This window comes from Echinops telfairi, unplaced genomic scaffold, assembly GCF_000313985.2.
Source record: "Echinops telfairi isolate 266 unplaced genomic scaffold, ASM31398v2 ScPeMD7_3;HRSCAF=10, whole genome shotgun sequence".
Lineage (NCBI taxonomy): Eukaryota > Metazoa > Chordata > Mammalia > Afrosoricida > Tenrecidae > Echinops > Echinops telfairi.
The window spans coordinates 37,648,670-37,675,912 of NW_022103899.1; the positions used below are offsets into that span (position 1 = coordinate 37,648,670).

Below are 27,243 nucleotides of genomic sequence, written 5' to 3' on the forward strand. Positions count from 1 at the left end.
CCATGAGAAATACTCCTCGACAGTGTCAAAAACAACGATGTCACTTTGAGGACTAAGGTGAACCTGGCCTTAACTCGTGGTGTTTTCAATGACATCGTATGCCTGTGAAAGCAGAATAATAGATAAAGTAGGCCAAAAAGAACTGATGCATTAGAATCCAGGGGCTAGCAGAGAATATTGATTCTACCCTGAACTGTCAGAATGATCAACACATCTGTATTGCGAGAAGTCCAATCCAAAGGATCCCTAGAAGGCAGAAGGGGGCAGCTTTGTCCTGTCATGTTGTTTGGACATACTACAAGGAGGAAACAAGAGAGACATCACGCTTGGGAAAGTAGAAGGTCAGAGTCAAAGAGAAAGCCCTCAGGGGATGGGTTGACACACTGGTTGTAATAATGGGCTCAAACATCACAGCGCAGTGTTTACTTCTGTTTCACACAGGGAACACTGTGATTCAGAAACAACTTAATATTTGACCAATAACTTAAATGGACATCCCAACGACATGAAGAAAATAAAACTAATTAACTATGCCAGAAATAGATATATATACCTCAGATCAGTGAACATAGAAACCAGTTTTGAAAAGGCAATTATATTTTCCTAAGATATTTTACATGCATTCAGCTACTGACTACTTTAAATGTAGTTAGAATTTTAACAGGCCTTAGAATTTGAATCGAATGTGGAAGTTTTGATTAGTGCTATTACTCACTTGAAATTCATTGTTACTTTATGAACAAATGTTTTCTTAGGATTTCTGTTCGTGTTTGTTTGTTTGTTTCTGACTCTTCCTCTGTTGCATCAGCCTCCCCCGATCCAGTACTCTCCCAAACCTGGTTACATCCACATGGTTAAATCATGATGCCAGCTCATAGTGAAGACAATTTAAATAAGTAAGTTAGGTGCTTTTGAATATATGAGGATGGATCAAAAATTATTGCTAGTAACCAGGTTTCCAGCTTTCCATGCATGATTTTATTCTAAACAAAATGTGTTTAAACATGTTTTTGTGGTCATTAGATGGTTTGAAATCAGGAAAGGTGTGTATTAGGGTTGGATCCTTTCTAACAAGTTCTCCTTGTAACAACACACTTGCCATATCTGAATGCCTTCAAATAAAGGTCCAATCAAAACAATCGCTTCCCAGAGAATTATTGGAAGAGTTGGATTAAGGGTAGAAATGCTCAAAAGGCCAATGGCAACTGTTCTTAGGGTCTCCAAACAGATAATCCTGATATATTTTCTCACAATAAACAGGATAATCATGGGGATTTATTATGAAAAAATAAGGTTATGACAATTGAAAACTGAATTCATCAGAAAAAGATCAGAAGAGATGCCCTGAGATTTTTGCCCCCATTATAGCACTGCATCTAATCCGTCTTTGAGAATCCCAATTGCTGTCCTATAGAAATATTGAGAAAGCTTACCCCATCCATAAACAGCTTGGTTCTTGCCCCTTTAGACTTCATTTTGCTCCCCAAACTCAAAGAATATTTCAAAGGTCCATGATTTGTGACCCTTGGAGTTAACCAAACTGCCATTTCATGGGGTGGAAATAGAAGAATACAGATCTATTCACCATCTTCATGATTTTTGTTTTGTTTACAGTCAATGTACCCACCTATCTTATCAAGACTCTTCCTCCTTTTCATTGACTTTTCACTTTACAAAACATGATGCCCTTTTCTAGGGGCTAATCTCTCCTGATAACATGTTCCAAGTACATGACAGGAAATCTAGCCATGCTTGTTTCCAAGCCACCTTCTATCGGTACTTCCTCCAAGACTGAGGGCTCCTTCTAGTGGCCGGGTACTTTCCAGATTCTCCCACTCCAGAATCCAAATGCATGGATTCTTCCTGTCCTTCTTCCTCATTGCCTAGCTTTCACATGTATGTGAGGTGAATAAAAATACCATGGCTCGGGTCAGTCATTGGGTCAGGCACACCTTAGTCCTCAAAGTGACACCTTTGCTCTCTGACACTTTAAAAAAGTCGTCTGCAGCAGATTTGCCTGGTGCAATACTGCATTTACTTCTCAGCTGCTGCTTCCATAGGGGTTGGTTGTGAATGCAAGCAAAATTAGATCACCGAAAATGTCTATCTTTTCACCATGTATCATATTACCTACTGGCCACTTGTGAGGACCTTTTTTCTTTACATTGAATTCTGAGCCTAACTAATTGTAGCCAATAAGATTTTAAGAGTCAAGAGTTAGAACAATTTACTAGGTGGGAACCCTGGTAGTGTATTGGTTAGTGTTTTGCAGCTCATCTAAAGATCTGGTTCACGCAAAGGGATTTTAACACAACAACTTCTGAACAGGATAAAGATGTGGCAATCAGCTTCCATAGAGACTTGGAAACCCAAAGTTGAGGTACTACTCTGTCCTGTCAGAACCACTTCCATGGCACACAACAACAACAGCTTTATTAGGCTGGGAACATGGGGATCAGAGTCATCATGAAACGAAATTACAGCCCTGAACACTATTCTTTTTTAAAATTGTCATACATTGTAACTTGGGTGATAATATATTATAGGAGACCAAGAAGTAAAGACATGTAATATTTTAAAGAATTTAATAAATTAAAGCTAGAGGCTACTAATGAAGTCATTATTGTTATTAGTTTCCATTGAGAGGATTGCAATGCATATAACAGAGCAAAATTGTCCCAGAAGCATTCCTTAGTTATAGATTTTATAGAAGCAACATGACTCTTTTCTCCCAGGAGTGGCTGGTGGTTTTGAACCATCGACCCTTTGGTTACTAGGCCTATGCTTTACTATTGCACAAACAGGGTTCCTTTGCTAACAAAGAGTAATGATGAAAAGAAAAAGGAAAAAGTAATCAGGGAGAAATTCTTGCCAATCCTGAGACTCGTGTGGTTCCATCTGCTTATTTCACTACTTTGAGGTGAGTTCCTGAGCTAAAAACCCAAAACACAAAAAAGCTAGACGGGGAACCTTCATCCCGATTCAACAGGAAGAGTTCACTAATGACAAGCTCTTATTTCCGACCAAAAAAAGAATCCTTCACAAGCTTCCAATTTTCTCACCTGCTCACGGGTACTTAGGCATGTAGTGCCATCTATTATACAAATCCATTTGCTGTGCAAGTATGCTCAGTGGCTTGGCTTATTGTACAAGACAAGAGACACGCTGATGTTTTCACGCAGAACACAAGAATAAAACCACAAGTCAATTGGGCGCTTATTTGTTTGAATTAGCACTTGTCAATTATGTTTCTAAGATTTTATCATGTAAAACACTGTACAGGCAAAGATCAGAAGATATAAAAAACTCATGAAACATATTTGATCTTCAACTAATATTTTATAAAATAAAGTCGTTTGCTGGTCTTTGTTCTTTAAACATCTCAAAGATTCAAGGAGCTCTGAAGGTGTGTGGTCAAAATGCTTGGCTGCAAACTGAAAGCGCTAACGCAAGAGCCATTTTCCAGGAGAACAATCGGACAGTCTCAGAAACCTTATCGGTGGCAACCTTTTTCTGCTCTACAGACTTGCCGTGAGTCAGAATCATCAGCTAGCTTGCTACTAGTAACAAGCTTGCTATTAGATGGAACCAATTCAATGACACTCAACAATTAGAATATTGGGATTTTAGAATTATTGGCCTGGTTTTTAACTGCTACTATAAATACCCAACCACACAGACATGCTGACACATGCAAATACACAAGCCTGGTGATTCCCATTCATGGCAGGCCATGTTTCTCTAAGTGGAACTGTGCTCCTTAGGGCTCACCAGTGACTGGGTTCTAAAACAAGACCAGTAGCAGGTCTTTTTTCTTAGGCACTTCTGCTTGAACTTGAACTGCAAATCTTTCTATTAGTGGATGGAGCATGAACCGTTGGTATCCTCTGTGGATTCCTGCTCCTTTACCTTTAATAAAATGTATTTTATAATGCTCACACCCTATCTTTTCCTCTTTTGCTTCTGCTCTAACCTATACATTGGTCTACTGCAATTTAGTCTAATGTCTCTACTTTTCCTTCTCTGTTGGAGTGTTCCCCAAAAGGGAAAGTGAGAAAGGAAACCAAATGTAAATCGCTAAGCATACAAAAATAGATGACTTGGATGATTCCAAAGCGGTTCCTCCCAACCTATCCATGATTTCTGTCACATTTCAATAAGGTAGCACCATCCAATTTCAATATATCTTTCATACTTCTAGAAAGCAAATGTTTTGTCCTTATCACATTTACAAATATTGCTGTCTGAAAAACAAAACACGTAAAAAGTATCAAATTTGGAATCAACACCTCTAGCATTGAATTCCAGCTCTATATTGTATGGCTTGCGGGATTGAATGTAATCTTCTACTTATTCTGAGGTTCACTTTCTTTACATTTTAAATGAATCTAGTCACAGTATGATTCATAATATAATAGTGTTTGGCAAACTGTAGAGTTTTTACATAGATATGAACAATTATCATCAGAGAACCATTGACAAGGTGGGGAAATCTGACTGCAGAAGAAAAAGTCATCATGCCAGAAATGAAAAATGAGAAATGGCTTCTTTCTGTATCTCTTCCTTGTCTGTCTCACAGATACACTTCTTGGCTAACCCAAGTCATAGCCTGCTACCGAGCATACACATCCCCCCAGCTGCAGTTGTGGAGCCGGAAACAGGCAAAACAAGCATCCACTAAGCAAGGCTGCTGGTGTGGAAGGAAGGTTTAGCCATTATCTGGACTCAACAAGTCCTTTATGTGACGTAATAGATAGTTTGTCCTTAGCTGCTACGTGTTTCCTGGCTTAGCTGTCTTCGGTGCTGTCCTGTGATTCTCCAGACGCGCTAGCTAGAGAGGCCTGGCTTTCTTCCCTGGGTGGTTGGCACACCACGGGAGAGTCAATTCTCACTCGAGCAACCCTATGAAAGAGACTGGAGTGGTCCGTATGGTTTCCCAGGCTGTAATCTGTATGGAAGCGGCGTATCCCATCTCTCTCCCAGAAAACGGTCGTAGGTGTTGAAAGCCAGCCTTTCTGCTTCACAGCCAAGCTCTTAAACACTTCACCACCAGGGCTCTCCTCTCTTTGACCACGAAAAATATTAATGCAGTTTTAACCCTGGTTAGTGATATTAATTATATTTGGGAAAACATGCTTGCACTTCAGAACCAAAATGTGCTCATTAAAAGCCTATTTTTCACTCTTCCTTAATTAGCAGATAACTTTTTAAATCGTAAGAACACTAACTTAGACATTTTTATTATGTTTCTTTTAATACATAAATGGCCTCAAATCTTATGCGTAACAAAGTGCACAATGATTTAATGAATAAATAAACTGCAGAAACAACAACACACAATGAAGGTGACGTGATAACTAGTCAGTTGCTGGCACAATATGACGTCATAGTAGATCCAGCATGAGACACACACGGGAAGAGTCCTAGGCGTAGAGCAAGCAGTCTGAGGATGGGTGTCGGAAACGTAATTTAATGACAGTACTGAATTGAATAATTCACTTCTCATTACCAAGATTCCAACCCCCGCCCCACCACCTACCCCCTCCATTGGAATGTGGGAATAACACCTAAAGGACAATGGAAAAAAATATATGTGAAAATACCTAGTCCTTTGCATTGAATTGTGTCCTTCAAAAATATGTGTTAAAATCCAAACCCCTGTTCCTGTAAATACTGTCCCTTTTGAACTAGGGTTGTTGGTTTTTATTTTTATTTTTTAATGTTAATTGACTGATATAGATGTAGAGTGGATCCTAAACCTTATCACTACAGGGTTTTAAACAGCTATGGAGACATTCACTGGGGAGTAGAAGACAGATTGACAAGGATTGCAGGCAGGTATTAGAAACTGAAATCAGACCGGCCACCTGAACTATGAAATGGAATTTGTGATGTCCTTTCAAATCGCCCAACTTCGTATTCTTGGTACAAGCGGTCTAGGCAAAGGGGAGCAAAAGTTCTTGAAGAAATTCTTCTCTTTCACTTTCATTTTGTACGACACTTTTGATGCCTTCTCGTCACTGTGACACTTAACATGAGAACTAGCTCATAACAGATATGCAATAAATGTCTATGACATTAGAAATGTGAATATAGTTCATGAGGGTTATAATAATTCACATTTTTTATTCAAAACTGGAGTGGTCATTGAAACATTTGTTTTAACTCTTGAAAGCTGGAGCAGCCATCTTAAATATACAGTTGAGAGGTATTTATTCAGTGAATTGTAGGCTTGTTGCAAATATGTAAACATCAAAATTATGCAAAAGGTTTATTCTGTAGAAAATGGCTCTAGGAAAAAGTATAGCCTATGAATGAATACATTTAATATGATTTTGTAGCAACTCAGCTTTCCACTTTTCAATTAGTTGAACCCAAAATATTATTGGATAAGAATAACTGATTTTTAAAATAATAAAAATTACAAAAAATGTAAAAAACATGATAATTTGAGTTACTGTCAACATATAGTTATCAGCAGTGGGGGAAGATGTGAAAAAAAAATAAAACAGGAAAAAAACCTCTGTAATGTTTTAGAAAGATAATTTAACCCTTTACTATGAAAAGAAGAAATATAGTTCTGCTGATATAGCTTGAGGCAAAAAAAATTACTACATACATTGTTTCTGAGAATGGATTCAGAAGGAAAGGCATAAAGCAAAGGAAAAGTAAATGATGTGTGTGAAAAAATAAATACCTAAACTAGAAAAAAAATCATAGGAAATGTCACTGCAGGGGCACCCATAAAGATGCACATAGGAAACATTTGGAAAATTGGGGCAATCATTCATCATTCATTAAGAAAAATTAAATCAATGTCCAATATATGCTTTACCCACATCAAGAGCTGTATGATTATTCTCTATTTCATTTTGAGGAGGTGATTGAATTCTTAATTATTTTTAATGCTCCTTTTAAAAAGTCGGACTTTCTCAAAGCAATTTTTTTCATTCCATGACTACAGTCATAAACATGTCTAAACATTTTCATTTTAAGAAATTCTTACATAGCCAACTCAACTTGTTTTGACAACCCATTACAGAATGCATTCCATGGCATTCTTTGTAGAATCCACATTTCCCATGCTTAGATTTATAGCATGTTTTCTTATTGTCCATAGAGGAGAGAGAAAATAGCTTCATAAGCCCTTTGTGTCCGAGGGACCACACCCTGCTTTAGGCGAAGCTCCAGAATGACTCATTGGGTCTAGTGGAAGTTTGGAGGGCTCGTGCTATTTTGTTTCCTAAGCCAATTAAGTGCTGAATAAGCACCCTGATAGAAAAACCAATACCAATGAATCGAGCTCTTGGCTACGCCTAAATGTTGCTCCCAAATTCTTTATGGAGAGATGACACATCCATACATTTAAATTGGAAGTTTGTCTAAAGAAGGATGAACATGACACTTGGGAGTGACAAGCTCATGCTGACCTCATGGTCATGAAGACCAACAATGATGGAAATCAAAGTGAGGGCTAACAAATCATGGTCATTTTCTCTCAGATTAGCTTCCGTCGAAATGTCCACGCATAGGAAGCCCGTCTTAGTCCACTGTCCTTCCTTCAATTCTCACAGTTCTCTTCTCTTTGCCACAGAACTTGTCACAGTTATGTAGATTCAGTGTACGAAGATGGGGTCCTCCATGCCCTTTACAATGGGCTGCCCCCCACCCACCCCCTGATCATGTGGTTAAGTAATGGAACAGAGATATAAGCAGGATACTGTATTCTCTCATAAAAACATGAACTTTCACACTTGCACGTATGTACATGTTTCTTGTCTTCAGATTCTTGGTAATGTAGAGCTCAAATATCACATCTCTATAGCTTCCTAAAGCATTGTGTTTTCCTTCATTTATATTCTGGAAGTGATTTACACATAGTTACATTGTATCAATTACTATTCCTCAATCTATTTTTCTATTTCCCTTTTGTTTCCAAGACTCTGCAATGTCTCCTTTGTTTTCAATACAGTGCTATCCTCAAGGACATGTCGAGTTTTATTCTTCCCGCTACATATATTGCCTTGGGTATATTATAGTCCGAATAACATATGTATTAGAAAATTTATTTTTTAAATTATTGTACTGTAATGTTGTAAATATTGTATTGTAGTGTTAGCCTCTTGAGGGCGGGATAGTAAACATGTTTCCTGAGAGCCATGCATACTGAATAAATGGATGGATAAACAATAATACAATGATAAAACAAACATTCATACACGATAGTAAAGATAAGCCAACAAACCCACAAACGTCTTTCGGCTTACCGGTCCATGGCACGTGAGGACCCCCTCTTCCATCTTCTCACACTGAGGGTCACACTCTACGCAGATGGATCCATTCTCAAATTCGCGAAACTCACTGTGAAAACAGGGGCTGTGTGAGGCAGTGTGAGCACACAAGCTGTCAACTTAACAAGTGAAGTCACATCTGCTAACGTCCTATTGGCAGAGTGATTCGAGAGTTGGTTTCTCTAAATGCCAGAAGCATCAGACACCTTTCCCTGTACATCAGGGATCACTTCTCCTCAGGAGGAGAAAAGGTAAAGTGCAGCCAGATGGCTCTCCTGGCCCTCCATGGAGTTCAAGGGTAGACTCGTTCAAGAGAACCGTCCTGTGAGAGGTATTACAGCTGTCTCAGAACTAAACTAGACTGAAATAAGTGTAACGCTTCTCATGACTCAGCAGAGCCATTGTGCCCATTTTGAACGTGACTGTTGTGCCTGTACTTCCAGTACTGATCTTGATTTTCAAGGAGTTTGTGTCTGTAAAACTTTACTGTTGGCTAAAGTGTTATTTTTTTTTAAAACTTTCGAAGAAGTGGTGCCTTTCTCTTGTTGCTAGGTTACATGAATGTTCCTGATATTTGTCCTTCAAGTCCCAACACCGTTGGATTTATTTTTGGTAAAATTTCAAAAACTGCTTTGATTTACTTTCTCTTTGATAAAAATCTGCCTTAGAGAATTAGAAAAAACAACTTTTTATGGTAGATTTTATTTCTTTAGATTATTGATATAATATCACACTTTTTTTTAGTTTAAATTATTTTTGAAGTACTCCTGTATGGCCTAAAATAGAAATGGTTGGTTTAATATTAACTGCCTAAAACTTTCTAATTATTATCTCCTGGGTTGATAACCATCCTCTCCTTCATTCCCACACTTGAGGAGCTATTTCTATAATAAATGATGTCAATACATATGTTTTCCAATAAACTTCTACTCCAAGATTATCATTTCAATAAGTGGGCACCAAACCATCTACAATACGTTTGAGCCGCCCCATTGTCATTAATGTACACAAGGAGGAGGTATTAAGTAGAGATGATTTAGAGCAGAGTTTTGAGACTTTAACAAAATGTGAATAAACATATCTACTTATTATTCTATGCCTTTGTACAATGAGCTATGCTCCACATTCATAGTATTACAAATATTATAATTACAGACTAATTAATTAATTCAATATATTTTCCTTAGAATGAGTAATTCTGTATTTTTGTTTTGCGTTTTTCCCCTCAAAACAAATTCACTTGCTTATCATAAAGCCTTACTAAATTATTAAAAGCCAAAGGTTGTGCTATATGTTTTTTTGGTTGCTTAAACTAGGACTACACATGCTCCCAGGCTAAGTAGAGTTTCATTGTTCAAAAGCAATAGCATAAATGCATACCGTAATTATACAGGCAAAACACAAATAGTTGGCTGAACAGATTTTGAAGTTTTTAAGATGTGCTCTTCATTTGTAATAGACCAAACATTTTGTGAACATTTTGGAGTTTAAGATCTTAACTACATGGGAGCAGATATTTTTTGTTTGTTTTATGTGAGAGTTATAAAATACTTAACGCTGAGAATCTTCTAAAAATCAGACAGACCATCGTGATCTGGTATCCATGGTGGGAAGAGAGGAAAACTGAAAGTGATAAAAGGATTGATAGTTAATATGCTAGGCCCAATACAGATCATCATTTTTGTCATACTAAAATATAGGGCTTTCCTCCTCTCTCTAAGCCCGCTCCACATACTGTTGAGGTGCACGCTTCCCGTAAGTGTGCGAGACATGCATTCAACCACCCTGCTGCCTCTCTGGCATTGAGACTAGAAAGTGACTTTGCACAAGTTCTGCATATTTCTACCTAAAAGCAGATCTTCCTTGAAGTCACTCTTAGTTTACTCTATTATTACTTTCTTTTGTCAATCTCTCCTAGTGATTCTACTACATCTTGTCCAGGGTTCCCCTTTCACTTGAATCCAACCACACACAGGACCGATTTTCAGCTCTCGGCTTCACACACATGGTTTCCTTCTCTCTCTTGGGGCTACTGTGTGTTTCTGTGTTGTGTGTGTGTGTTGTGCTGGAAAACAACCCCCTGCCATGGGGTTAATCCCGCCTCCTATTGCAAAGGAGAAACTGTCCTACAGGGTTCCCAAGTCTGTCAACTTCAAAGGGAGCAGATTCACATTTTTCTCCTCTGACGGGCTGGGGGCTGGGGATCGCCTTGGAGCGCTGCTGAATGAATTCGGCAAATTCACTGAAGTCAGGTCCTTCCCAATTTGAAGTCCCAGGACTAAGACTAATCGCTTGTGCTTTAAAATAGCTCAACTTCTCTAATGACCGTGAGTCAAAGAGAAAAGTACTATGTCACGGAGAGGTTCTAATTATTAAAGGTAAGATGTATGCAGAAAACTTCAACTTCTTTCAGTGCTATGCTCAAAGCTTGAGAAGAATTGAAACGTGATGCCAGATATCGAAACTTTTAAGATTCTATTGCATTTAGCTTTCTTTTTCCTGTTGATTGCTTGTGCACTATAGTTATGATTTGCTGCAATGCAGCGATTTACCAGTATTTCATTTGGATTTGAGTGCTAATCAGACAAGACTTGACTGACTTTCTTTTGTCCTTCAAAATGTCCTCTTTTATTACTTAATTACCTTTATTACTTAAAGGTTTGGTTATCAGGAGAGGAAAAAAAACGATATATATATATTGTTTTTTTTCCTCTCCTGGTAACCAAACCTTTAAGTAATAATAGGGTCCCTGATTTTGTTAAATATTATACTTTTAACTTCACTATTTTATGTTGTTTTTAAGATGAGTGGTGATCTACTTAACTATTTATTCAGCTCAGATAAAGGAAGATAATAATACAAAATAATAAATGTAAAAATAAAATAATTCTAGAGGTAGGAATTCTGGCAAGACCTTTTCATCATTTCTCACTTGGTAATCACAACCATCCTTTGATCAGAGTTTCAAAATTTAGATTACTTGTTCTAGGTTGGACATCAAAATCAGCAGCTACTCTGAGGGAGAAAGACAAGGCCTTCTATCCCATACAGAGCTGTAGTCTTTGACACCCCCAGGGGTGGTTGTACCGTGTCCTCTGAGGTCCCTATGATTTGGAATCGACTTGTTGGCGGTGAGTTTGGTTTGATTCTTTGGACGCTGGACATTCCAATGGTGATATTATCAAATTAGATTTTAGTCCATTCTCGCCCCTACCTTAATTACTAGGAAAGTTCACAAAACCTAGCAACAACCAAAAAGGGGTTGTTGGGGAATCTGTAATGAGGCAGGCAGGGTGACATAAGATGTTTACAGGGTACTTTCTTTAACTCCTTTTCAAACAAACCCTAAAGTTAAAAATGAAAAGGGAAGCATAACTGCTTGGGGTCTGTCACGACTCATAGAAAACCCTTGTTCCCAAAGATGTACATCGTATGGGAGCAGATAATTTCATGTCTCCCATGGAGTGTCTGGTGGTTTTGAAGCATCGCCTTGTAGTTAGCTGAAGTAACAATTTCTTTCATGAATATTAGTCACACTATATAATTCACTGCCCCTGCACTAGCAGTTCAGTGTTTACCCAACAGTGTTATGAGGGATCTGTTATCAAAACAAAACCCATGAAAATATTTACACGCTATGAATAGACTTGATTGCCTGACATAAAAACTGAAAATTTTCAACTTTCAAAAAGATCATGGTAATTACTATTTTTTGCTAAGCAAGGCTATATTTTCCCCTTTTTGGTTGGTTTTCTATGATTTACAGATATGAGATGGTATATGCATTCATATGAAATTTTAAAATTTCCTTATGTCTGAGAAGGATACAACTAAAAGAATAAATCAGAACTGTGCCATTTTTAAAAAAGCAAACAAGATGAAAGTCAAATGTCCTCAGTTTTATTGTAGGCTTAGTTTTCAACAATTTGTGTCTTTGCTTAACTTCACTGCCATCCATTCAATAGCAATTTATAGTGACCCTACAGGACAGAATAGAATGGTTCCTTAGGATTTCTGAGACTGTATATCTACACAGGACCAAATAGCCTCATCTGTCTCCTGCAGACTGGCTGCTGGATTTGAACTGCTGACTTTGTGCCTATGATTAACATCTAACACCCTCCATTATCAAGGTTTCTTGTTCTTATTATATACAAGGTGGCTTAAAAATTTGGGGGGAGAAATTTAATTATCTTGCAATTCTATTTTTCTGTGAACTTTTTGAAGCTCTCAAGTGTATGTGCATATATGTACATATTTATATACATACATACACATACACACACATATATATATAATGCTACAAAGAGATAAAGTTGTTTCTAGAATCAATTTTTCCTTTAAAATACACACATATACATCTTAATAGAAAATGTATTAGCTTAATTCTAATACAATTTGTAATTTCAACTGAAGTATCAACTGCCATAATTTATTAAGAATTGTCTATTGGTATACCTTTTTTATGTATCTGAATCAGTTTACATTTGCATTTATCTTATTTCAAAAGGAATTGTATCCTTGTAATACATTTTTTTCTATGTGTAGGATCTTTTACACCAAAGCTCTCATTTGAAATCTTTGTCAGCACATATTTTCTGAAATATTAAACTATTTTTGTGATCTCCAAATCTGAACCAACCACTGTAAGGCAACACTACAAGTGGCATACCCTTCGTAGAGGTTGCATGACTCTATGCAGGTCCGTCCCCTACTGAAACGTCGGCACGACAGGCACTGGTCTGGCCCCGGTCCCCAGCAGCCATCACTGGAGCACAGATTGTTGCACACCATTCCTTCTGCAGCTGAAATACACACCGAAATCACAGAGAAATTCAACAGAGGTCAGTGTCAAATCAAATGCATTTATTGTAAATTTTCTTAAGTAAAGCGATTTCTACAAGTAAATGTTTGAAGTATTTGCCACATTCCATTCCTTCCATTTTGCAGAACCCTAAACATTTATTTACAAAGCATATTGCATTTTCATAACTTTGAATGAATGTCACTTATGTATCCAATTTTATTTTTTATAAGTAGAATACAGCTTGTCTTGCTCTTTTTTCTAATCTGAATATATCTACCTTTAATCGGGCTACTTGAAACCATTTGTGTTTAATGTGATTGTCCGTATGCTGAAATTGAAAATGAGTCAACTGGAACTCACTTACAGTTTGTACTTTTTCTTCTTGTTCCTTCCTCTTCTTCCAGATTTCAGATCAACTCATTATTTTTTGGTTAATATTTGTTTATGGTTTTATTTGATCTGTTTAATTGTCTTCAGAGCTACAGATTTTTTTATTTTGCTATTTTTATTGATATATTTCAGGTTTGCAGCATACATATTTTTATATTAAACCTTTGATTTTGACATAATTGCAGATTGATCATAGTTTGAAGTAATACAGAGACATCAGATATACTTTCCCCTATTGTAACATCTTGCAAATCTATTTTTCAAGATAAGGCCAGAATACTGATGTTGATATAGTAACGCTGGGGAATTTTTCCATCACTACAAGAATCCCTCGTATTCCCTTTTTCCCCAAAGTTCCAAACAACTGCCGGTGAGTCAATTGTGAGTCCGAGGACCTGAGACTGGAAATCTGCATGACCGTAGAAAGCTTTATCTTTCTCCCACAGAAGCTAGTGGGTTTGAACCATCAACTTTGTGGTCAGCAATCAAAGGAGTAATTTAGTAGCACAATTATTTCTCTCTCTTACCTTAAATCCGACCTCATTCTATTTTCCTCCCCCACAACCACCAATCTGTTCTACATTTTAAAAAATATCATTTTCAGGTATTAAATAAATGGACTCATGCAATATTTACTTTTTAATATTTTTTTATTTAACCAGAAGAATTCTCCAGGTTGTTTGTGCTTTAGTAGTTTATTTTCGTAATTGCTAATAATATTCTATGGTGTGAATGTAATTTTTTATGTCTTTTTAATGAGTCTCCATCTAGCTGGCTTCCAGATTGAGCTATCACAGATAAAATAGCTAAAAATTCCTGGTTCTTTTCATATCACATTTGTCTGGTGCATGTATTGTTGTATTTACACCTAATTATTCAAATGTATTTTAGCTATTTTCAATGCTATTGTGCCTTTAATTTGAGTGTCCACATATTTCCTGCTAGAATGAAGATACACTGATTTTATATCTTACATCTTCTGACCATGTGGAATTCATTTATTTTTCCTATGAGTATTCTATTGATTCATTGTACTTTTTCCCCCCTATAAACTATCATGTCCTCTACAAATAGGGGCAGATTCCTTTTTTCTCTATCTGATTGTTTGTTAACTCTGTTTCTTATCGGTTACACAGATTAGCTAACATTTCCATCATGATGTTGAATGAAAGTGGTGAGGGAAACCTTTACGCTTGGTGTCTAATCTGAGCGGAGCAGACTCAGTGTCTCCACTCACTCTTCTGTTCGCCACAGCTTTTCTATCAAAGGTGTTGATCCAGTTGAGGAGGTTCCCCTCTCAACTTTTTTCTGAGACTTTCTATCAGGAATTATACCTGACTTTTTCTAATGTTTATTTCTTATCAACTGATATGCTCAAGTAATTTTCCTTTCACCCTGTCATTAATTTTCAATAATTAGTACATTTTACTGATTGATTTTCAACTACTGAGGCAGCCTTATATCCATGAATTAAACTCCAACTGGTTATGATGTGTAACTTTTTAATATACAAGTATTGCTGAGTTCTCTTTGGTAATATTTGGTTAGGATTTTTTGCTTTAATTTTAAGATATTATTCTGTATTTTTTTCATTTTCTTTTTGATCTCTTTCTTTGGTTTTGGGATGAGGGTACTGTACTAGATTCATAAAATACATTGAGAAATAGCCTTCTTTATTTTTCTATACAAGTTATTTATAACATGGATACACAAAACCATTTAGCCCTAAATTTTTCTTATTTTGGTATTTTAAAAATCATGAATTTCATTTTCAGAGGAGTTATAGAATTATACAAATACAAAATATATTGCATGAGATGTGATAGTTTATGTTTGCAACAATGTCTGTAATATTCTTCAAATCTTCCCTTTGCCCTCTTCTGAGTGTGTCCTGCTATTCCCGGCCTCATTTCTAATATGGGTGCTTTCTGTCTTCTCTTGCTTTTGGTGAACCTTGTTAAAGGTTTTCATTTTAAACGCATGTCATGATGATAATTTCTTCTACTTTTAGGCAGACACAGTTCTGTTGGTGATGTCGGATATGTATGTATATGTTGGATTACTAACTGTAAGGCCAGGGGCTCAAGTCCTTGAACAGCCTCAAAAACTCTTTAAGTGGTCACTATTCATCAGACTTGACCTGACAGCAGGGAACTTGTTTGGAAATGTATGAGAAGAGCCTTAGTAGCAGAGTGCTTAAATGTGCAGCTTCTAAACTAAAGGTCAATGGTTCAAATCTACCATCCCACAATGGACAAAAGATGTGGCTGGTGCCTCCCTGTAAGGAGACAGCCCATGAAGCAGTTTTACTTTCTTCTGTGGGGAGGCTATGAGTTGGGATCAACATGACAGTATGTGGTTTGAGTAAGCTGATTGGAGTAAAATTTACTGAAAATTATAGTTCTGTTTGTACCACTTTAATGTGTTAAATTTGTACTTGCCATTTAAAATAACAGGAAAGCCTTGTTTGTAAAGATGATATAAAAGAACAGAGGCTGAATAGAATATCTTCTTAGGTTCTAGGATAGACCCCTTTGCAGATATATTACTATTTAGGTAGCTCATACATTTTATAGATTTTAATTCATTGTTACACTCTCCATTTCTAAAATATAGATAACAATCATTTACATTTTCATTTATCATTCATTGAAGTAAATTGAAAAATAGTTGCAGCAGTACATTGACAAAGAAGGGGAAGAAATCCAAACGGAACTCTGAAGAGAGCATGGACCAAAAGATATTATTGATATCATATGGATCTTGCTCCAGGGAAAAGAATAGCAGCAAGCTGTTCACCTGTGCTTTATTGACTATGCGAAGGGATTGAACCATGTGGATCGTAATAAGCCTTGCATAATATTGTAAAGAATGTGAATTCCATAATACTTCTTTAGGCTCATGTGAAACCTGTATATAGTCCAAGAAGCAGATGTTTAAAGAGAACAGGGCTTCCTGCATAGTTTAAAATCAGGAAAGGTGTACATGAATGTTGTATCCTTTCACCTTATTAGTTTAATCACTCTATTGAGCAAGTCATATGAGAAGCTGGACTATATTAAAAGGAATGCAGCATCGGGACCGGAGGATGCCTCACGAACAACTTGGCAAGACGGAGAGGATACATCCTTGCTTGATAAAAGCAAAGAAGACTTGAAGCACTTGTTGATAACAATCAAAAGATTATGGTCTCCGGGATTGATTGGTTAATTCTCCAAAAAAGGAAACAAAAATCTTCAAGCTAGACAAATAAGCAAACTAAACAAGAGAACATTGAGGTTATACAAAATTTCATTTTACTTGGGTACACCATCAACACTCATGAAAGCAGTCAAGAAATCAGAGGGTATATTGCATTAGGTAAATCTCCTGTTAAAAAGCAAAGATGTGGTTTGCAAACTGAAGTGTGCCTGGCCCAAGCCATGATTGTTTCAGTCCCCCCATATGCACATGAAAACCAAAGAGTGAGTAAGGAAGAACAAAGAATTGATGCCTCTGGATGACAGTGTAGGTGAAGGATATTGAATACAGGCTGGACTATCAGAATCAATAAATATTTCTTAGAAGTGGCCTGTATAGCCAGAGTGTTCCTTTGAAGGGAGAATGTAGAGACTTTGTCTCACATACTTTGGGTAGGTTATCAGGAGAGAACAGTCCTTGGGGAAGAACGTAATCTTTGGAGAAGTAGAGAGGGAAACGGAGGACTACCACTAAGGAGCTGGAGTCAAAGAGTAGCTGCAACGAAACTGAAAAATAGTCACAATTGTGGGGACAGTACAGAACTGCACCGTGTTTTATTCTGTGGCATACACGGTCAGGAGGAACCTGAAGTGTCAATTACACCTAACAATAGCACATGAAGACTCTATTCCTACCCCAAAGGTGAATAAAATTTAAAGAAACTTGGGAAATATTAAATGACAATATATGTGTTGTATTGATTTTAAGCTAATAATAGTATCTTTTCTGCTTCTTTCAGAATGCAGAGAAGTAGGCTTTTTTCTCACAGCAGACACAATTTCTATAAAAATGGAATAGTAACATGGGTCTAATTTCACGACTTTCTTGGTGTATAAATATCTCCTGAGTGCTAAAATATTAAAAAACAGTTTAATCAAGATGATTATACAAAATTTGTAAGACTAAATTCTTTGTAATGGATGAATAGCTATAAAGATGTGCACAATCAACCATATTTCCAAATAGAAATAAAATATACATTTCTTATAGACACTTAGCAACATTAAGATATTTTAATAGGATGTTTCTTGCTCAGTTTCACAATTTTTATACTCAGTTGCTTATGGGATGAAATTGAGCTTCAGAGAAATCCCTACAGAAAGAAAGAAAAAGCTAAAAGTTATATTATAAAAGCTAAGATTTTTTTAAAAGTAGAGTATATTCAAAATTATACTGCAAGGTGCACCAATTTTTTGGATTTTCTGTTTATCATCTGTATTTGTTCTTATAAAACATTATCAATCTATTGGATTCTATGTTAATTAGATTCTGTCTAAAGCTCTAAATTTTGAGTTTCTTACTTGACAATGCTAACAAGGTCATCAGCACCCCATTGTCACTGCTCATTTCACTATATTTCAACTTCTCCCATTCATTTCATCAATGTGCATGCCTTATTTTAAGGTTTAATAGCCTTTCCCTCTTCATGCAAAGACATTATGGTGCATCATGGTACAGAGAGGGAATGGGTTGAACGTTTTGCATTTTGTTATTTGCTGTGACATGAGAGGGTGAGACAAAGAGGTCTCCATTTCAGCAAAGATCCTGTCTTCTTTTATGCTGCCTATTGCTTTGTTCAGTTTTTCCTCAGATACTCAATTGTGCAGCAGTTTAGGGACAGGAATGTAGTATCTACTGGGGTAAAGCAACAGGAAACAAAACACATTAGCAATCACATCCTTCTCATTCTGATTTGAGAGCTGGTTGCTCATTTACTCCACACAGCACAGAACAAAGGTTAAAGAAGATAAACCTTTGGAAGAAAAAGAAAAAGAAGTTTTCCATCACCATCAAAAAATCAACAGTTCTCTGAAGTTCCAGAGTGATAGTCAAAGGTGGAGGAAAAGGCCTACGCAACAGCTTGCAGTTCAAAAATACATTACACATTTCTCGAAAGAAACCGTAGGAGCGTATTTACTAGGACAACATTTTATCTTGTCTGTGTTTTCTCTGGAAGCTGTAAAATAGATTTTTTTTATCTCATATGAATTGTAACTGTTAAAAAACTGGAGAGATAATAATGTACTTAGCAGTTTGACCTTTGTAGAGAATACTGAACTTCTTTCATTAAAATAGAGACAAGTTTAAAATGATGGTTCTTGCTACTGTGCTACATGTGGGAATGTAAATGGGTTCACTAAAAAATAACGAAATGCACTCTCTCTCTCTCTAAAGAGAAAGGTCATACTGTCTAATAAAATAGATAGTAGAGCAAAAATCTAGCATAAGAGACAAAGAAAGTCCTTAGGTAATGACCAAAGGATGAGTCAGACAACAGGATATAGCCATAAAATTATACATGCATATAATTAAAGAGTTCAAAATTCACTAATCAAATTCTTATAGAACTGAAGAGAGAAATATACCATTCTATAATAACAGTAGGATACTTTAACAGCACTTTCCATAGTTATTCTATCACATGGTAGTTAAAACGGTCTGGTGCTGGTACTAGGATAGTTAAATAGACCGAATGTACAAAATTAAGAACCCAGAGGTAACTTCATCCACTGACAGTCAGCAGATCTTTGACAAAGGACCTAAACGCTGTCCTAGTATAGAGGATGAGTAATGTAAGTGAGTTTACAGAAAACGAAACATGTACATTTTGATGAAAAGGCAAAGTGAGGTAGGGGAGACTGGGTCATCCCATTCTCGGGAAAGAATTTGAAAAGGGTTAAGATTAATGCTTTCACAGAACAGAGTGGACTTGGGCAGAGAGTAGAAAGAAGGTACCAGATGAACTATGGAGGTCGACACGGACAGATGATGTACTACCCCCTGACAATATTTAGAATGTCATGCTACGCCCTAAAGGCTGCAAGTTTTAAATGAAATAGTATATACATTATTTATCATTTTAAATGATCACTCCACTTGTTTTGATGAGGTTGACCTGCAGACATAGCGGACTAGCTGGTGGCAAGGGGATAAGAGTTAACTGCTTGGGGAACAAAGTAGGGCGACTCAGAGTCCTATTTGAAATACATGTGTTGAAACGGAGAATGTGGAGCTCTTTTTCGGTACCTGCAATCTCTAAGGAAGCTCTTAGCATTGCTCGGCCAGAATCAACCATCTTCCATGGAGAGGTCTGACACAGAAGAGCACAGACCGATCTACACAGAGAAATTTGAGCGATACATCTATCTACTCCTGAAACATTGATTCTCAGTTCTCAGAGATGGCCCATTGCCTTCTTTTAACTGAAGATAATTCGGGTTGGGCTTCTGTCACTAAAGAGAATTACAGCACTTTCCTATTGTTGCTCTAGCAAATTAATAAGAACTTAAAATAGCAAAATTGTATTATCTTATAATTATGGATACCAGCACTCCACAGTGAGTCTTAGTGGGTTAAAATAAAGATATTATAGAGTTTGTTTCTCCTAAAAATTCCAGGCAGAATTCATTTTTGTCTCTCCAGCTCCTAGATGCTACCAGACAGGTTGAATTTCTAATTCCTTTGGTCACATAGGTGGCTCTTTGACTGCAGTCAAATGTCCCTTACTCTCTCTCTTATGATGATATTTGTGATAATCTGAGCCATCTCCTTTTACATGATCTCACCTACAAAGTAATTTTATCATTTAATGTTTTAAGAATTAGAACACAAATATCCTTGTGGGATGGGGCTATTATTCAGCCTATCACAAGTAAAAAATTGCCCAATAAAAACTATGAGTAGGCATAGCTAAAAATGTGAAAAGGGGGTTACTAAACTATTCTTTGGTAAAATATTAAAGTGGGTTAATATTATTCAAGTTAGAGACATAGGGATGGAGAAATAAATGCTGAGGCACAGCTATACATCACAATAAATACATTAACTCTATGTATAACCCTAAGCTTTGTTTAATCTTAGGTTCCCAAGTTCCTCTCAGTCTGACTTATGTGAAATATAGGGACTCTGTCAGCCAGGGAGAAAACACTGATTAGGGGAGGTGTCAGACATTCATAGTGATATATTACGAAGGCCTGGAATGTTTGGTTGGAAAATTGGATAAATTATAAAGCACTTCTCAAAAGGCACAATAAGTGTAAAGGGTAAACAAAAAAGATCCATAAATGTTTGACTGAAATCCTAAAGTACATTAATGTTTATAATTTCCTAGTTTCTGTGTAAAATATCTTTAAATTCACTATATCTTATTGAATGTGTTATTACAGTTATTTTGGATTAGTAGGAGAAAACAATATTTTATGAGATGTTTTTCTAATGTGTCCTCCATTTTCTCTCCATGAACTGTTATTAAAAATATGGTTTTAAATTACTTAATTTTATTATTATAGCTATTTTTGGATTTTTTAAAAGAAACAATCCTTCCCAGGAACGAAAGTAAAGTGTTTTCCATGTCCAGACCAAGACTTTTTTACAATATAATCTTAACTATGGGAAAATAGGAATGAGAAAAGGGAAAGTGGGAATGTCAGTTTTCCCACAATACCTGTCTCAGAATAATCTGGGATGTATTACAAATGCAAAACTCAGGGTCTTGTGCTAGGTCAGCTCCATCAAAACCACTGGAAATGGGAGCGGAGACCTTTTTTCATTTTGATCATTAAAAGTCTTAACCTTAAAATTTAGAAACCACTACTCCAGAGATGAGTCAAAATGTTGCCATTTGTAATAAGAGCTGGATCCATAGCAATACTAATTATGTGGGGGTAGCTCCTCATGCATCCCGATATCCTCGGTCGCAAACATTAGAGTTGGCATTGGGACAACTAATAAGCAAGAGAAACTGCCTATTATCCTTTTGAAAAGAACAGAGAGAACTCTTTTGTAGCTTCATTACCAATTAGATGTTGTCCTCTTTTTAACAAAATAGGAAAATCTCAATTGAAACCTTTTCACAAAAAATAATATATCAGTATATTTGTTCATTTAAGAAAACAGTGTTTGAACTACAATTAAGACTGTTTTGATGAAATTGTTCATATGTAAGTTCAAGTTGAAGTGGAAGAAAATTAAAAGTCCATGACAGCTAAAATATGACCTGGAGCTTATCAGACCTTCGTTTCAAGAAAAGCTTCAGAACAGAGTTTATTCACTGAACACCAATGACAGAACACCCGATGAGCTGTGACATGAATCAGGAACATCATCCATGAGGAGGACAGGTTGCTAAAAGGCAGGAAGAAAGACCAAAGGGGATCGCAGCGGAGACCCTGAAACTTGCTTTGGATCATAGAAAAGCTCAAGAAAAATGGAAGCCTATTTAATATTTAAACATGAAAAAGGAAGCCTATTTAATCTGTAACCAAATTCACTGAAAACAAAAAGCAAGGGAGAATTCGATAGAGTGGATTCCCAAGAATTTTTGGATCTAAACAATCACATGAGGTGATTATTAAAAAGTTCGATTCTCTACCAGAGAATTTCTATAACTCAGCAAGTTTTTGAAACCTGTCAATGAACTATCAAAAGTAATCTCTTCTGAATTATTTAATAGGATGTAGGTTAAAACTATTGCTAGGAGTAAGAGTTTGACCAACTGTCCCTTTAACGTTGGCTACTGTGGACTGGGAGAACCTGTGTGAAGTCGGTCTGTTTCCATGTACTTGATGTACTTACTACAGTTGTCAGCTTTCCTGTTGTCCCGGATTACGATTCTTTGATTGATTGTGCTGAAGAGCATTGTCCAATTAATGGTATGATAATAGCACAGATTGCTATTGTCGGTTATGTAGATGTTTCCAGCGCTGATTTCCTTCAGAGACTGGAATTGCAACGAAGTGATGCTGTGCTGCTTGAGGATGAGCAAGGAGAGGCCACTAAAGTGCAAGGAGAGGGACAGCAATGAGCGGTCTCTGCTTCTGAAAAGCATTCCCGAAGCAAAACCAGGATGTCACACGATACACTAAAACATGTTTAAACCAATCTTCTTTCATCTATGTTCTAAACAGACTCTGGTGCCAGGGCTAACGATTATGTTACACATGCTACACATGTTCACCAGTGGCTTGGTGAAGACTCAGATGCAATTGATTTTCTCAAATCAGTTTGAGAATATCCATCATAGCATCCTTGAACTGTCGAAAGCCATAACGGCACAATGTCTGATTGATATATAGCATTCGGTTTTAATAGGCAGTAAAAGTTGGTGGCATTAGGAATTGAAAAGATTAAGTTGATCAATTGTCTTTTATTTTATTATTAATCTCTTCTTCCTTTTTTATTGTAAAAATGTCCTAGAAGATATATCTGCTTTAATAGTAAAATTCAATATAATGTCTTTGAAGTATTATAGAGTATTCACAGACTATTGATTTTTGTCATCTTTCCGATTAGAACAAATTAAATAAAAACATCTTCATTAAATTAACTTTTAATGCTACATAAATAGGAATTTCATACAGCAGAATTTTCAAGTAAAACTAAAATGAAAGCAGTGGCTCGATAAAAACAAATCCATATATTTTTATCATGTGAATTAAACATATTTGTATTAAAATGTTAGGACTGTGTCCTTGTGGCCTCTGCTTTACCTATCGATTTATAAAGTTACACTTCATGTAGAACCATGCACCAGTTCTTCAATATCCACCCTCCGGTGTATGCCTCTAATGATGGCAGCAGAGAAAAATAAACAGGTCCTCCTGTTATAATATCATTCATATGCAGCACACCTGAGCTATTTTCCCCCACTTTTATGTTTTAATTACACTAGATGAACAAAATCATGTTTTAACTTTATGGTTCACATCAGGTACTTCAAACCTGCAAAACACATATTAATTTCAAATGACTGGCACTTGAAAAATTAAATTGTATATTACAAATACTTTATAACAAAATCTGAGATAGTTTTATTGCATTCATTTCTGGAATAGAATTTGGGAAAATATCTACTAGATTTTTAAGGAAAACATACATTCACACATCCTTTTTCATCATTCAAGGAAAACCTGCAGTTTTATTTTTCTGTCCTTGTTCATTTCTTTAAATATCCAGTATTTCTAGATCACCTGAACTAAGGAAACTGAAGCTATGGAAGAATGGGAAAATTAGGTTCTACCTGAAGCATTAGCAGGTTCACCTACCTATAGAGTACTCTTCCACCAATAGTGACCAAGTTCGAAAAAACACTGAAGTCCGTCATGTTTGGAGGCCATGACTGTATGTTCAAGAAACCTACAAATAAAACAGCGGGCAATGAAAATAATCAGAATGTCATTGTTTTCAATAATAGTTCTTAGTACTGGTTATTCTCATCATATGAGAAGACAATGTACTGTCAGGGGTGATAAGAAAATAATACTATATATTCCTGGGACATATACATATATTAAATGCTGATTTGGTCCCTTCTTTTAAGACTGAATGTCTTATCTACATTTCTGACCCATACTAATAACTCTGAGTATCACAATGATAAAAAAAAAATTATGTTCCCAGGATTGTAGGTAGTAAACATTTAAAATATTCTGGATTTGATTTATTCTCCTAAAAATGAAGGTACCTGGGGTAAAATGTGAAAGTATGTTTTATAAATATATAAAAATAAAGCTGTAGTTTCAAATTTTCTTCTGAAATTTTTATTATTTTATAATAATTATGGGTATGTTTATTATGGAATAAGAATAAAACCTGTCCAATTTGCATGAAAAGTCATTTGGGGATATGATATTTCTTCTTCATTACATTTTAGGTTCTTATTTGAAACTCTATGTAGGTCCCAACTCAATAGACTTCATACGGAAGGTCTTAGAACCCCCTTGAAAGCATTAAAACAAGTTACCATCTAGTCAAGCTGAACTTCTAACATTTCAGGAAATAACTGAGCATGTTAAGCATTTGCACTACCCAGTGATACTTGGAACATGTTAGGTACTCACTAAATATGTGCTCAATAAATGCTATACACTTGCCTCTCATTTATTGGTTCTCACATTATCTAGCTTTTTTTTTATTTAAAAAATGATAACATACCAACTCTTTGATTATTTGTTGAATTAATAACATATATCTGAAGGGAATACATGTTGAGGTACAAGGCAAGAGTGTAACAGTGGCTGTGAAGTTTAAAGTTATGTAGCAATCTGGCTGAGTTATGATTCTCAGTGATCTGGCAATTATGTGGTGATATGATTTAGAGACTAAGTAAAGGAAATTTGACAATTGCGTAATGAAGACACCATCCTGCATTTTGTGACCCAATGTGGTCATCTTCCACTTTTACATAAGGCTGTTTTTTGCACAAAAGCTTGATTTTTGTAATCTAACCATGTTGATAAATGAAATATTGGTATGTATGCAAAACATCAAAATGGATAAAAAGTACAGGCTCAGATTTCCATTGATAATTTGAAAAGTAGCGATGTCAACATTTAATGAATATTTTGTTTCTAAAGATCCATGTCAATTTTCTAAGCATCCACAAAAATGAAGAGGTTAGATAACTATTGCTTAAAAAACAAACAAACAAACAAACAAACATGAGTTTTAGCAACTGGATTTTGCTTTTAATATGAGTTGCTGATTCCAACATTATGAAACACTTTAAAGAAAACACTAAAATTATCATAACACAATCACTGCACTTTAGAAACTTACCTGTTATCTCTCTGACTGTCCGGAAGACACTTAGCTTTTCTGGGTCTATGGCTTCAATTGCATTGTAAGGGTCCCTAAAAAATCCCAAAGAGATACAGTCAAATTGAAAGAAAAGAGTGAAAATTTTAAAGGAATGACAAACGATTACAATTTGACATTTAGTAGTGTCTTTCTAAAATTCTTCGATGATAGATGAGGACTAGAACTAATCGATGGCTTGAAATGATTTTTTTTTTTATGACACAGCATGAGTTCTTCATCACATGCGACTCTGTATCAAAAGGAACAATTCTGCTTTGGCCATCAGAGAAACAGAGCAATAACATAAACACCAAGTCCCTGCCATCCAGGCCATTGCATCCACAGTGACCCTCTGGAAAAGGCAGAACGCCGAGCTCTGGGCCCTGCGGCTGCAGCACTTCCTGGAGACAGAAAGCCTCATCTTTCTCTCTGACCATCTTCAAGAGCTTCCCAAATATGGAGTGTCCATTTACAGTGTAAACAATTTATTTGAGGGTCCCTCATGGATTCTACATTTTGAATTAAATCTCCTTTCATAGGCAGCTCAGAACCACACACATCTGCAGTTAATCATATTTTCTTTTTCTTGTCAATGTCACATTTACCTATAAGTTACAATTCAGTATCATGCAAACACTGCTCAGTGGGAAGATTATTTATTTAGGCCCATTTTGTTCCTATCTTCTTATTTAATACTCATATTTTGAAAATACACTCTTCACTTACATCTGAATGAATTACACTAACCTTAAAAATAAACTTATTACAAAAGTAGTCATTTCAAAAAGGTGCTCCAAATTTTAAAGAATTTTAAACAACATGCCTTAATGAATCCCTATTTTTGCAGTTCGTGTGATGAATATAGAAATGTTCTATCTTATCAAAAATGAGCACAAAGCACCTGAAATTGAATGTAGCTACTCAGCTTTAAAACATCCAGTTTGCCCTTTAAATAGACAACCCTTACTTGCCACTTAATGCCATGTAAATTTCCCTTACTTTTAATGTTGAAGTGATTGGACCAACCCAATTTAATCACAATAAATTCTTCATCGCAATTACCTTTGTTGAACGTGAAGCTTTTGAATCACAAAAACTTCGGAGTCCTTTCTAGTAATAACCTCACAGACTGTCATCAAGCTGATTCCAAGTCACTGCAGCCCGCCATCGTGTTTTCTTCTGGTTAGCCACACCCACTTCACCCACAGCACCACCAGAGAGAACTGTGGTGCACCTGTTGCAATTCACCTACAAATCCCACTCAAAGATGTCCACAGCAATGGATCAGCTTTGTTACTCAAGAACTGCCTGTGTTTGATTGATTCTTCCTAGAGATTGTTATCTTAAGGACATAATTTTCTTTAAACATACTGACCATGCAAAATGATTACATACTGTACTATGAAGAAGGAGCCCTGGTAGTGAAGTGGGGTAGGGTTGGGCTGCTAAACAAAGGTTTGCGTTTAGAACCTATCAGCCAGTCTGCCCCTTTGGAGAAAGCAGAGGCACTGTATTTCCATAAAGATTTACAGCTTCTGAAAGCTTGAGAGCCATTCCGTTGGATCCAATAGGGTCTCTATGAGTCAGGATGGAAAAGGTAACTGTGAATAGGTAACACAGAAATGTATCACCAACACTTTCTCAATAATTAAAATAAAACATTTAGGGTTTTTTTTAAGGCCTACAAGGTATTTTTAAATTTTTATTAATTTAGATAGCATTTTATATTAATTTATTCCAGTGGGGACTTGCTACCAGTATTACTATAAGCCGTCTGGAAATAAATTTGATTGGTTAGCCACTTCTTCAAGAGAAATAAAAACTTTTAAGAACAATGATCCTAGCTCTTTTGCAAGTATCTACCTTTAACACTTAATTTCATTTTCTTCTTGTTGTGGGAAATTATTGTTTTCCTGTCTTGTGGCATGGGAAATAACC

The 27,243-nt window shown here is 36.1% G+C and overlaps 1 protein-coding gene across 3 annotated transcripts in view; it reads right to left on the reverse strand.

The window, feature by feature from the left end:
- Positions 1-27,243, reverse strand: part of ERBB4 (erb-b2 receptor tyrosine kinase 4) — a 708,927-nt gene that overhangs the window by 291,932 nt on the left and 389,752 nt on the right. For all 3 annotated transcript variants that reach the window (XM_045295392.1, XM_045295397.1, XM_045295390.1), the window contains exons 9-13: positions 25,285-25,358; positions 23,772-23,862; positions 22,303-22,502; positions 12,964-13,096; positions 8,268-8,361 (exon numbers count right to left, since the gene is read on the reverse strand). In XM_045295392.1, coding sequence (XP_045151327.1) covers positions 8,268-8,361; positions 12,964-13,096; positions 22,303-22,502; positions 23,772-23,862; positions 25,285-25,358 — 592 coding nt within the window. The remainder of the gene's footprint in view (positions 1-8,267; positions 8,362-12,963; positions 13,097-22,302; positions 22,503-23,771; positions 23,863-25,284; positions 25,359-27,243) is intronic.